Below are 14,506 nucleotides of genomic sequence, written 5' to 3'. Positions count from 1 at the left end.
AGAAGTATTTTATTAAATTAAAGAATTCAATTGTTAGTCAAACAAATTCAAATTATTAAGGGATGAGATCAATTCAGAAGTACCTTTTCATATTTATTATTATAACAGACATAATTCAATTGATCTATTTCAGGATCATCTAATGGATTTGAATCCTATCTATCCTAGGGATATATCAAGACAAATAACTGGCCCGGTCCCTTAGATTTATTTATGGCCTTTGAGGAGCCTGTATGAGGTGAAAATCTCATGTATGGTTTTGCAATAGCGATGGGAACAATAATGTTATCATCGACTAGGATTATCTAACAGTTTAAGTATAGTTAATATAGTTGACGCGCAAGCAAAATATGGTTTTTGGGGATGGAATTTATGGCGTCAACCTATAGGTTTTCTCATTTTTCTAATTTCTTCCTTAGCAGAATGTGAAAGTTTGCCTTTTGATTTACTAAAAGCAGAAGAAGAATTAGTAGCAGGTTATCAAACCGAATATTCGAGTGTTAAATTTGGTTTATTTTACATTGCTTCCTATTTAAACTTATTAGTTTCTTCATTATTTGTAACAGTTCTTTACTTGGGTGGTTGGAATATCTCTATTCTATACATATTTATTTTTGAGCTTTTGAAATAAATAAAACATGTGGAGTTTTTGGAACTACAATTGGTATCTTTATTACATTAGCTAAAACTTATTTGTTCTTGTTCCTTTCTATCACAACAAGATGGACTTTGCCTAGGCTAAGAATGGATCAATTATTAAATCTTGGATGGAAATTTCTTTTACCAATTTCTTTGGGTAATCTATTACTAACAACTTCATTTTGACTGTTTTCACTATAAAAGATTGATATTCTATATTCATAACTTGTCTCAAACAAGAGAAAGAAACAAAATAAAAATATTCATAGATATTCACGATATGTTCCTTATGGTAACTGGGTTCATGAATTATGGTCAATAAATAGTAAGAGCTGCAAGGTACATTGGTCAAAGTTTCATGATTACCTTAGCCCACACAAATCGTTTACTTGTAACTATTCAATATCCTTATGAAAAATTAATAACATCGAAACGTTTCCACGGTCAAATCCATTTTGAATTTGATAAGTTCATTGCTTGTGAAGTATACGTTCGTGTATGTCCTATAGTTCTACCCATTGTTGATTGGAAACTGGAAACTGATATTCAAAAGAAACAATTGCTTAATTACAGTATTGATTTCAGGATCTGTATATTTTGCGGTAACTGCATTGAGTATTGTCCAACAAATTATTTATCAATGACTGAAAAATATGAACTTTCGACTTATGATCGTCACAAATTGAATTATGATCAGATTGCTTTGGGCCGTTTACCAATATCAATAATTGACGATTATATAATTTGAACATTCAATTCAAATAAAATTCTTTATTTATTTAAAAGATTTATATGATTTATTAATATAGTTTATAGTTTCAAAACTGTTTCAAACTACTCGTTCATATAAAGAATTAGATTAGTCCTATACCTGTACCTAGATGAATTCACACCTTAGGATTTAATTCAATTAGGAATTTAGTATATAAAATTTTTTCTGGTCATATCAATAAGGTCATAAAATTCAATTTATTTATCTTTTATTTTACATCTAATAGATTTACCTGAACTGATACATGATTTTCGTTTAATCTTTCTGGGCTTAGGTCTTGTATTAAGAAGTCTAGGAGTAGTAGTATTATTTACCAACCCAATTTTTTCTACTTTTCATTGGGATTGGCTCTTGTTTGTATATCTTTATTTTATATTTATCAAACTCCCATTTTGTAGCTATAGCACGGCTACTTATTTATGTAGGACCTATAAACATTTTAATCATATTTGCTGTGATGTTCATAAATGGTTTAGAATATTACTAAGATTTTCATCTTTGGACCGTTAGGGATGGAGTTGCTTTGGTGGTTTGTACAAGTATTTTTGTTTCACTAATAACTACAATTCCAGATACATCATGGTATGGGATTATTTGGACTACAAGATCAAATCAAATTATAAAGCAAGATTTGATAAACAATAGTCAACAAAATTGGAATTCACTTATCAAAAGATTTTTTTCTTCCATTTGAACTCATTTCAATAATTCTTTTAGCTGCTTTGATAGGTGCAATTGTCGTGGCTCGCTAGTAAGAATAGAACTAGTGATATCAATCTAAATTACATTTTGTTGTATTTATTTTATCTCCATTTCCTTTGAATTTTACATGTGAATGGGAAAGTGAAAGATTGCTTATGTTTAAAAGCATTTTCTTATTTCACTTATTACAAATATCTTCTTTTGGTCTGTACTTGTTATATTCCCTTGTCAATTGAATCTATTGAAGTGTTGTTCATATTGAAATGAATCGAAATTGATAAGGAGTTGGTTAATAATGCTCGAATATGTACTTGTTTTGAGTGCCTATTTATTTTCTATTGGTATCTATGGATTGATCATAAGCCGAAATATAGTTAGAGTCCTTATGTGTCTTGAACTTATATTGAATGCGATTAATATAAATTTCATAACTTTTTCTGATTTTTTTGATAGCCGCCAATTAAAAGGAGATATTTTTTCATTTTTGTTATAGCTATCGTAGCCGTTGAAGCAGCTATTGGACCGGCTATTGTTTCATCAATTTATCGTAACAAAAAATTAACTCATATTAATCAATCAAATTTGTTGAATAAATAGTATTAATCAGAAAAAAAATTTGAATTTTGAATATTGAAATTTGGATATTTATCAATTCAAATTCACATGTATGATAACGTACGATCATCTTTACAAAAACGTAAGAAATCAAAGTATCTTGGCCCTGTCTTATGAATTGATCTAGAGGTAGATTAATTAGAAAAATTTTGGTAAATTATTGATTCATCTAGTGTCGAAATATATGATTCATTTACAAGTTTACTAGATCGAAAATTGCTAATGTTCAAAAATTAATAGAGCCAATGTTACATTCGGTAAAGATTTATGATACATGTATAGGATGTACTCAATGTGTTTCGAGCCTGCCCCACAGATGTATTAGAAATGATACCTTGGGATGGATGTAAAGCTAAGCAAATATCTTCTGCTCTAAGAACATAGGATTGTGTTGGTTGTAAGAGGTGTGAATCCACCTATTCGATAGATTTCTTGAGTGTTCGAGTTTATTTATGCATGCATGAAACAACTCGAAGCATGGGTCTAATTTATTGATATGTTTCAAAAAACCATATACGAATACCATTTTTTTACTGACAAAAACCCGTGCTCAAAATAGAAAAAAAATTCTAAATTCTACTGTCTCTCTTTTACTCGTACATCGCACGGGGTAAAAATCTAGTTTTCAAATAAATGTCATAAAATTCAAAAGGTGCAGTCAAGTCTCTTGAGACTTGAGTACAATTTAAAATTAGGATATAAAAATAATAATACCCCTATTAAAATATATTACATCAATCAATAGGTTACAACTATCACTTTAATATTTTACAATTTTAACTTCATATATTCAATAGTTAAACTAATTATATGTGACAAGTTTAAAATTAAACTAATTGTGTATATAACTAACTTTCAGTAATTCACAACTATTATTTCAATATTTTACAATTATAAATTTATAGATTTAATTGTTAAACTGATCATACATTACTAACAAAATTTAATGCTAATTATTTATTACTACCTTATCATAATTTAAAATTATCACTTGATTAATAGTTTACAACTATAACTTTACCTATCTAATAGGTAAATCGATCATGTGTCACTACTAAAGTTTGACACTAGTTTTTTATAACTATTTTGTTTATAATTTTTACAACTATCATTTTAATTTTTTACAACTATAATTTACTTATTCAATAATTAAATTGATCATACATTAAAAATAAAAATATTATTCTTTACACTCTAATTTCAAATAACACTTATATCTCAAAGGACCTGAATGTGGCTTCTAAATTTTATTTGTGTGTGTGTGTGGCGGGGGGGGGGGCACTAGTCAATAGAGAGTGGGGAGATGGCAGAAGAATTTTTGAGGAAGTTAGAGAAGAACAAATTTATACTCCTTCTAATTTTATTTATAAATTTTTAATATATTTCATCAAAATTAAAAAACTTTAAATTTTATAATTTTATTTAAAATTTAATAAATTTTTACCTCTACTCTCTAATAAGGACAAAAAAAATTATTCTATTTTTAATAAACTTTTCCTATTATTTAATAAGAACATAAAGATGAACATAGAAATAATTAAGTGTGCTATGAATAGAACCTAAATTAATCTTTATTCCAAAGGCTTGCACGTGTCTCATCTTGTTTAGTTCCCCATTTGTCCTCAGTTTATTTATTTATTTATTTGTTTTAACTTTTGTTTCCTCATTGAGAATCAAGAGGGGGACACACTCTTTTTTTCTTTTTAATGCAGAGCTACGAAAAACTGTAGACACTAATCAGTTTATCTCAAAATGTACAAAGCTTGTGTTCTTTATATGGGTGGTTGTACAAAAATTCTAGTGTCCAAATTATTGTTTGATGTAGATCGCGTGTACCAATTTGTGCGTGTCTATATATTTACTTTTCTATAAGCGTAGTCGTAAGTCATAATAGAATCTCTCATAACCAAATCTTAGCAATAGCATTTGATAGAGAATGGTTCAAGGCACATGAACACCCCCTATTAATTCACCTAATTGACTGAAGAAGGACTCGTGGGATTTGGTTGAATACATTTTAGAATCTCTTTAGAACTCAATCTATTATTAATTCAACGATTCTTTTGCAACCTAACCATAATTTTTCCTGAGAGAATGATAAAGAGATTCTTAAAGGATTAATTAATTTAACTTAAGTTTCAAATGTCAAACTTTAATAATTTACAAATTCGTTGTAATGAATTTACAATTAGTTTTTTTAAATTTTAATATAGTTGAAAAATAATAAATTTATTTGCTCCATCAAAATTTGAAATATAAATTACAAATTCATCACGACGAAATTGTAAGATTAAAAACTGAACTTACAAATTTATGAAATTTGGCAATTGGAATATAAGTTGAATTAATTGGTCCCTTTTAAGACATATCTATCACTCCCCCATTTTCCCTTTCATTTATCCGTCGGTTGCTTTGACAAATTTCATCAGAAAGACTCAAATCTTATATATTAACATCACTTTCATTTACACTTTTATCAACTATATTAATTAAAATGGTTTCCTTTCGGCTGTGTATGCACCACTAACTATACACTATCATATATAAGAATTCAGTCCAAAAAGACCATAATGATATAAACTGCATAATGCCCTTTTCAATAAGATAGGGGGTCAATCAATTAGGACCTGTTTGTTTGTATTACTATTTTTTATTTTTAAAAACTTTTTGGCAATATAATTTTAAAATTTCAAAACAAAAAATGAAAATCTATTTAATTATATTAATTTTAAAATAATTTTAAAATTAAAAAAATAACTGATTGTCATAGTTGCTGGCCATTAATGATAGTGACTTATGATATTGATTGGTCGAGGATGTGATAATAATTTTCAATAATTAAATATAATGTAATTAGAAAATAAAAAAAAGAGAAAATGAAAACAGTTTTAAGTGTAATTAAATTTAAACTTGCTCTTAAAAAAAGTTTTTATTTTTTTAATTAATTTTTATTGGTCGAGGATGTGAATTTTTATTTTTTAAAAAAAAAAGTTTTTAAAAATAAGATCTAAACATGCTCTTAATCACTTGTTTTCCTTCATTGAGGTTTAATTTTAAAATCAATCATCAGGTTACAGCCAAAACATTCACTCATCCAAGTTCTGAACTTTTTTGATAGATCTGAATTTCGTGATTGTATTTAGTGCAGCACTGAGTGCTTGTAGCATCTAAACTGTTGAAATCCAAATCAATCGTTCAGATAAAGTTACTTATTTATTAATTTTAGAGTGGGATATAAATTCAAAATCATTGATTTAAATTTTAATAATTTAAATGCTACATGCATGTGATACTTATATTAAGTACAATCATAAATTTTTTTTTTTTCTTGGTCTGTGCTTGAGACTTTGCTTGCGAAATTAAAGGATCACTCAATTGGGTATGAACATAGTCTAATAATAACTTACACGTTCCCCGGGCCCGCGGGGTGGGGAAGGTAAGATCTTCACGCGGTTCCGCGTTTGTTATCGTTTATTATTTTTTTGGTGTAAGCGGTAATTGTTGTTTATATTCTTAGTCAATTAATTAATACATTAGATTTTGGTTTATAGTTTTTTGTGTTTTTTGGTTCAAACATAACATCAAATACTCTCTTCGCTAAAACATTAAAGACATTTTTCTCATTTGAATGTTAAAAACTATAAAATATATTTAATTTTTTATATATAAGTAATGAGTTTATTTTTTCAAAAAACAAACTCCAAATAAATCACTCATCAGCTAATTTAGGTGAAACACTCTATTAATTAAAAGTTTGCATGAAAAATGCTTTATATTTTGAATGAAGAGTAAAAAAATTTTAAATGTATGAGATCATGAAATGCTAATTAAATTTTCAAGTCTAATTTTTAATTTAGATTAAACATATTTATGTTATAATCTATTATTTAAGAATATTAAGGTAGAAGTTTGAGAGAAAGAGAATAAAATAATTAATTCACAAAATTCTCAAGGGGACAAGAGTCTATCTGTCCATTTAAATTATTATAAAAGGATTTTTTTTACAAGTTTGTCCAAGTTAATGTGAAGCACTCCCTATTTAAGGTCACTGCTTCTATTACGTTTTATCAAAACTACTAAAAATATTAAAACTCTTAATTGCATCTAAAAATTTAAACATTTTCACTATTAAATATACACATTTTAATAACGTATTTTTTTTATTAATATTTAATGAGAATAAAAAGAACTTGTGACAAAAATTTAATTATACATATATAAATCATAAATAGAATGGAAAAATTCTACTCTATCTATCTTATAAATAAGACCAGCCAAAAGGAGCAAGTCATGATAAAATTATCATTCCTAAGGACACGCAACTTAATCTATAAGTATGATTTACATCTTTTAATTTCCTTAATTAATGTTAAAACACTCCTTACATGTGTACTAAAAGCATTGACAGATCTTATAATTGATCTCTCTTTTATCTGTCGATAATGAAGGCACGGGCTCTTCTTCCCTTGTGTTGCCGGAGCTGGACATCATTGGCATCACCACCATGCCGGAGAAGACAGCACCGTGTAGGCGGCGAGGTGGTTGTGAGAGCAAGCGGAGGAAGAGAGCATCACCGGTGGGGAAGGCTGGTGGATGAGAACATGATCGTCCTGAGACTGCGAATAAGAGAGATGAAAATGATGGAGAAAAACAACGACGAGGAAGAAGAAGAAGAAGAAGAAGAAGAAGGAATGATGGAGTGGGAGAGAAAGTATTACGTGGGTGAATATGGGGAGCATGTTTGTGTGGTCGTAGGATTGTTGCAGGGTTATTTAATGAGTGTGAGCCTTGTTTTGCTATGGTTTTGATGCTTCTTGTTACTTTGAGTGTGTTCATATCTTCTGGGGTGCTTCTCTTTAACTCTATCAAGACGGTGAACGCCTTCTTCTTATTTCTCGTGTGTCTGGTGTTGAAGTTACGAGCTTTCATTACTCTCTAGGTTTTCATCATGTAATCAGTGAAAGGGGAGGAGATTATATGTAATGATGAAACTGATATTAATTAATTACCTTTAAGATTTATTTGTTTTGTTTTTGTTTTAATTATGAATTAATATTTAACTATATATACTTGTGATGCTGACAAGTATCATAGCTTAAGTTGGTTTAATCCGAAGTCTTCACCAGTTAGAAGAGTTCGTACAATTAGATTTGACAATATCAGGTTTAGGTACCTCATAATCACCATTTAGCAATTGCGACAGAGATGTTATAACACTAATGTTGATTAGGAGAGAGAGGGAAAACACATGCGTACACACTATCTGGGCAAGAATTAATGAAGACGTAAATTATTTGCTTTCATATTTATTAAGTTCTAGGGTTGGGGTAAATTTGGTAAAGTAACTGGTATTTTTATAGCTCACTTCTAGCATATTTTACCAGTTGAAATTAAGAAAAAACCTTTAAAACCAGTTAAATTTATCTAAAATTTAATAAATTTTTAATTTTGTTCGTATTAAATTAACATATAATTGAATAATATATTTTATCTTACCAACATTTAATTGAAGGTATAATAGAAAACTTTGTGATACAAATTTAATGATATGATAACTTATAATATGGATGGAACAAAATTATTTTCTTTCTATCTCATGAATAAAATTAAAAGGAGTGTATAATATGTTTTAAAATTGAGGGAGTTGTGCTCTGACTCTATAGAGGCTGTACATCAATCACGAATATGCATGACCAAAGTCCATAGCCTTGTCTTTTAGGATTGTGCAGATATTAGATGTCTTTTGATGAAGAATTCGGAGGTAAAGCCTGTAATTAAACAAGAGGGTTGGCCCTTATGATAGCTTCGCCTTTATGAGCTTAAGCTCTTAAAATAAGGCATTTTTTAATATCAATATCATGGTTAAACATGTAAACCCTTATTTATTTTTATTTTTAAATTTTTTAAAAATTAGATTTTATATTAGAATATTACATATCCATTTCATATAATACAAATTATAATTTCAAAAATAAAAAAATAAGTAATTTTAATTTAATTTTAAAGTATAAACACATGTTTTAATGTCTAAATTTAATTTAAAAATAAAAATATCTCATTTTTAGGATAAACCCAAATACATGCCGAAATAAATATCATGAGCCCGAATCCACTTTTTCAAGATTTAAATAGGCCGGACTGAAAAAGCTTTTATATAAAATACCCAACTTTTAAAGCCAGAACCCTAAAAAGAGACTTAAATAGATAGTCCAATAAACCTGGCATATATTCCCGGGTTTTGAAAGTTTCTCTTAAGCATGTTTACGACAAAATGCCAAAAACTGGTAATTTTGCTCACAACATGTTCATGGATTCTACAATTCTTAAGAATCTTCTCTGTATGAACCATATTCGTCTTCTTAAGTCTTTGAGCTCGAAGAGAGCAGATTTTTATGTTAGTTTATTGCTAATGATAGGTAAACTGCATTGGCATTAATGCATTAATGAGTCATAAATAAATAATTAATGAGAAGTCATAAATGCCTCCTCCACGAGTGCTAAGAAAGAAAAAAAGACTTGTGGAAGTTATTATATCAATGAAGTCCTATACAAATCTTCCCTATCAAATTCATAGTGCAGTAAAATGAAGCTCCATAACAATGGTGAAAGCTTCAACCCTTTTAGCTTGCTTTATTTTATCTTGTTCACATTATCGGGTAACTAAATCCTTAGTTTTCTTTAATTATTTTCTCAATTGTCTATGAATTTGCGGTCGAGTTTCAATTTCAAATTAAAGTTTATGAGCATGACACGTTCCAATTAAACCAGAAGTGCTCCTAATTGATTATATAGTGTCATGTTGCTTTCGTTAAAGCTATTAATAAGGGTGGGTCGGGGTCCTTCGGAATATCCGTTTAAATCTTGTACTATTATGAAAGGCAGGCTGAAAAATGGAAGATTTTTGCATAAAAAACTTTTAGGCATAACTTTATAATTCTTTTAAAATGGCTTGAGTTAAGGTTAATTCTTTTAGGACTTGCATTTTTTTTTCCTTTCGTTTTTATAGTCAGTTAAAATTGTTCAAAAATTGTATGGTTGAAATTATTGATACGGTAAACATAACATGTTGAAATTGTTTGATTTACTTTAATTATGAATTAAATATGGAGGTAAGATAATTTATTAAATTGTCTATAAGCATAATTAGAACTATAAATAAAATTTTTTACAAACTTTCAGGCCTAACTCTAAGCTCTGACAATGAAACTTGTGTTTAATAAATACCTTTTTAGTCCTATTTACAAGTCATTTCTATCATTTTTATTAAAATTAAGGAAAATTTTAAACTTCATTCACTCTTGTCTAAAAATTCAATATGTTTTCAACTTTACCCCTATTAAATATATATATATATATATTAAAAATAAAATACTTTAACATTTAATAAACTTCCAACATTTAATAGGAGCAAAATAATAAAGATGATATAATAATACTTGAGATAACTATGAATAAGATCAAAGTGAATACACCCTCTCTTTCTCTCTGTGCCTATAAATAGGAGTAGAAGTATACAGTGAATTTAAAGTGTAGGGCACAAGGGCAAAAATATTCACAAAGTAGTTAGCCAGGAGCACCCATTATCTTAATGATGAAAAGGACAAAGATACCTATAACATTACATAAGTGAGTGTAAAGTGATTAAACCGTTAACTTTGACCTAACGTCGTTAACTTTGACAGTTAGAGGCTAACTGTGCATACCACATGTCAATCTTTGTTAATATGGACTAATAAAGAGGCAAAAATACCCATGAAGTCATCAGCCAAGAGCAAAAATACCTATAACGTTATCAGAGTTGGTGCAAAAGTGACTAATCCATTAAATCTCTTAAATGTTGACCGTTTAGCTAATAACTAAACAAAAGTTGACCATTTTTTTGATATGGACAAAAATATTCCTAGATGAAATTCTTTAAAGGTTAATCAATTATTGTATAAATATCATGTGAGAAAATATTTTTTTGATCGAATATCAAATCAAATTGCTTGTTTTTTTTATAGTAGTGGCAAAAATCATTTGAAAATTTTAAACTTATCATGAATGAAATACTTAAGGTTGTGACAATGTTCTTAAGGTAAGGCGATGTAGGAGGTGTGCTCAATCTCAATCTTTGATTATGTATAACTTATCTTATTATGTTGAATCTCAGATTTTTTCAGACCAAAAAAATGAGTGAAAAGGAAGGAAGGAAAGAGGTGAGATACGTGGCGATGAAAAGAAATATATGACTGGATTTTGATGAATTAGTCACTATTGCACATGCTTAAGTAACATTATGGGTATTCATATAATGATCGATCAACATTGTAAAAATTTATCTAGGAATATTTTTTATCTATATTAGCAAAAAAAAATAATCAACTTCTGCTTAGATATCAACTAAATGGTAAACACTTAAAGGATTTGATAAATTGGTCACTTTTGTACCAACCTGGATAGTATTATGGGTATTTTTGCTCATAGCCGACGACTTCATGGGTATTTTTGCCCCCTTATTAGTTTACATCAACAAAGATTAATACGTGGCATGCATATTTAGCATTTAACAGTCAAATTAACGATTTAGTTACTTTTGCACCTACTCATGAAACCTTATAAGTATTTTTGCCATGTTTCTCACTTTAAATACTAGGTGCCTATAGCTGATTGCTTTGTGAACATTTTTTCCCTTTTACCTTAAAATATACAAACTTATAGACTTAAGTCTAAAAGTTAGTGAATTAATTGCAAGTTAGGGTTGGAGAGAAACAATTAAAGGAGACAGAAGAATGTGAATGAACAAAATGGGCGATTATCATCCCTGCAATCAGGATACTGATTGCACACATAATTGTGCTGTGTACTGTGGAGGTGCTGGCCACGACTGTCCTCGATGTCTTCAAGATAAGTGTAACTGCAATTGTAATCCTGAGGGATGCCCACACCTCATGCCCTTCCTAACCAACCATGAATTTTATCATATACTTGATATTCTTAGTTTTATAATGGAATAATGAATTTTATCATATACATTTTTATGGTACTATTTATAATTATTTTTTAATATATTTTTGAAATTAAGAAAAATTTTAAAACTTATTAATTTTGTCTAAAAAATTAATAAATTTTTAATTTTATCCTTATTAAATACACACATACTCTCTCAGTCCCTATTATAGGGTCTCTTCTAAAAGAATTCTTTGGTCCTTGATATAAAGTATTAGATGGGGTATTAACTAAAATTTTTTAATACTATCTTTATTTAAAACTCATTAATATGAGAGAGAAGCCAATACAAAATTGAAAAATTTTCATTTAAACAGGGGTATGGTTAGAAGTTTATTATATTTCAAACAAAGTTAATAATTTAATCAATCCTCCTTGCACCAGTGAGATAGTTAAATATGACTTATAACAAGGATTAGAGGGAGTATACTTTAATAATGTACTTTTTCTTATCAATATTTAATGGCTGTAAAAAAATTACGAAGAAAATTTAAAGACATGACTTAAAAAGATAAGATTAAAAAAAAAATCCTTTTCTCCATGCCTTATAAATAAAATATAAATTGTAGGAGTATTCCTCTATGTTTTATTTTTTTAGTTGAAGCCAATGTATTGTTTGACAACTTGATTGGTGAATTGGTAAATTGAATTTCGGTTTGCTTGGAAATGTATTCCATTTAAATTGGTAAATTGAAGCCAAAAAAAAAAGTTGAAGAAAGACGAAAAAATATCAATTTTATTTCATTATCAAGTTCTTCTTTTTCTTTTTAATACACATATCTAGTTTGATTTTTAGGTTGGCTGTTTGGACACGATTTCAACTTAAAGATTCAAGTCATATAATATTTTCATTTACAGCCCTATTAATTAAAAGGATAAAATAGCAAGTTTGCCTCTAAAGTATAAATCTAGAAGTGTTTGGGATCCTAAATTTATTTTGGGTGTAATGTTCTTCAACTTTTAAAATAGTGTAATGTGCCCTTACCATTAACAAAACTTAATTTTAACTATTAATTGACTAGAAAATAATAACAAAAGGACTCAAAAAAATGCACAAAATGACCAATAAAATTCTCTTGGTTTGTTTCTTTAATTTTTTGGGGTCCTTATTAGTAATTTTTTATCATTTCTTATCAATTAATGGTCAAAGTTAACTTTTTATTAATGATAGGAGTCAAATTGCATCATTTTTAAAAGTTAAAAGAAAATATTGTACACAAATGAGTTTAGATTCCTAAATGCTTGTGAACCTATAATTTAGGAATTAACTTGCTCTTTTAACCTAGTTAAAATAGTTTTTTTCAATTATTTATGTACCACTAACTACACTATCATATAACATCTCATGGAAAAAAGTCTATAATGATATAAAAGTATACTCTATTATCCCAAACTCTCAATTGATAAGATACTTTTATAAATGATTCACTATCTTAAAATATAAGATACTTTAATAAAAAATAAGGTTTCATTAATTATACTTGTCCAATAATATCCTCCCTCCTTATTATATTTTTTCTATATTTATTGTTTCACCAATAAGGTTATATTAATTATTAAATAAACGGTGTATTTAAGAATTTATATTTATATTTTTAAAAAATAAAATTATAAAGTATATTTAATAAACTTTATTAGTATGCATAATTTTGTCAAAAAATATCATATAAAATGAGATAGGTAAAGTATATGTTATTTTAATAAGAGCAAGGTATCGATGGGCATTTGATTTAATTAGTCGATGGAGTTAAATTAACTTATCTTAATACCTCAATTCATATACTAAAATATACAACCTTATTAAATTAACATGTCAATGGTATTTTAAAGGGCATTAAGTGTGCCATTGATAAATGGTCCCGCATAGCTGATGAATGAAAAAAAGAAGAGGAGGGGGTCAACGAATTTAATCGCTTGTTGTCTTCATTCGTTCAGCTTAAGGTTTAATGCTGAAATTAAATAATTAACCATTAGGTGACACCAGAAGTCCAAAACATCCAATTCTTAAAGTCTTAAATTTTGTCCGGATGTAAGACTTTGCTTAAGAAATTTTAGAGAAATCACTCAATGGGGTATGAACATGGCATGTAAAGTCCGCGTTTGATAGATTATGATGATGATGATGGGGGCCAAACAAAAAAAAAAAACAATATATATGATCCCCGACGCGGTTCCGTGTAATTTATTATTTATTTTATTTGTCAATTAATTAATACATGAGATTTTGGATTTTTTAGTGTCTAGGTTCAAAAGCAATATAAAATAAAAAAATAAAATTTATGCGACCATATATTGATGATCAAATTCTCACTTCTATTTTGAAAAAAAAAAAAGGTTCGCTAAGCAAAATTATATATTTTTTTACAAATAAATTTCAGGATAGAATGTAGAGTAAATCATATTTATATTAGAATTCATTATTCCAAGAATATCAAGGTAGCGGTTTGCGAGAAAGGGAATGAAATGAAAATAAGTTACAATAATTCACAATTCTCAAGAGACAAGAGTCACTCTGTTGATTAAAAATACAAGAACATAAACTTAAAACTATTATAAATAGGGTGACTAGCATCATTAAAACATAATATAATAATATGTGTAAAAGTGTGTGTGAGTACGCATATTATCAAAATCAAATAATTTAACTTGAAAAGGTCTCAAATTTTTAGCGAAGTTTTTGTCTATTTTACGTCAAATATGACATGATTAAGTAATTCCCATAGTACACGCAACTTCACCTATCAGTATGATTCATTGCTTCCCTTAATTTCCTCAATCCCACGTATGATG

The 14,506-nt window shown here is 28.0% G+C and overlaps 1 protein-coding gene across 1 annotated transcript; it reads left to right on the top strand.

Moving 5' to 3' along the window:
• The first annotated feature begins 7,138 nt into the window (after positions 1–7,138).
• Positions 7,139–7,694, top strand: LOC129308321 (uncharacterized). The gene has a single exon (XM_054949404.1). It carries the CDS (start codon positions 7,171–7,173, stop codon positions 7,534–7,536), a length of 366 nt encoding a protein of 121 aa, XP_054805379.1. The 5' UTR covers positions 7,139–7,170; the 3' UTR covers positions 7,537–7,694.
• Positions 7,695–14,506: the final 6,812 nt, after the last annotated feature.

Source organism: Prosopis cineraria, unplaced genomic scaffold, assembly GCF_029017545.1.
Source record: "Prosopis cineraria cultivar Desert tree isolate PC_DT_omini unplaced genomic scaffold, ASM2901754v1 PC1, whole genome shotgun sequence".
Classification (NCBI taxonomy): Eukaryota; Viridiplantae; Streptophyta; class Magnoliopsida; order Fabales; family Fabaceae; genus Prosopis; species Prosopis cineraria.
Note: the sequence above shows the minus strand (reverse complement) of the source record. Positions and strands in the feature narration are given on the sequence as shown.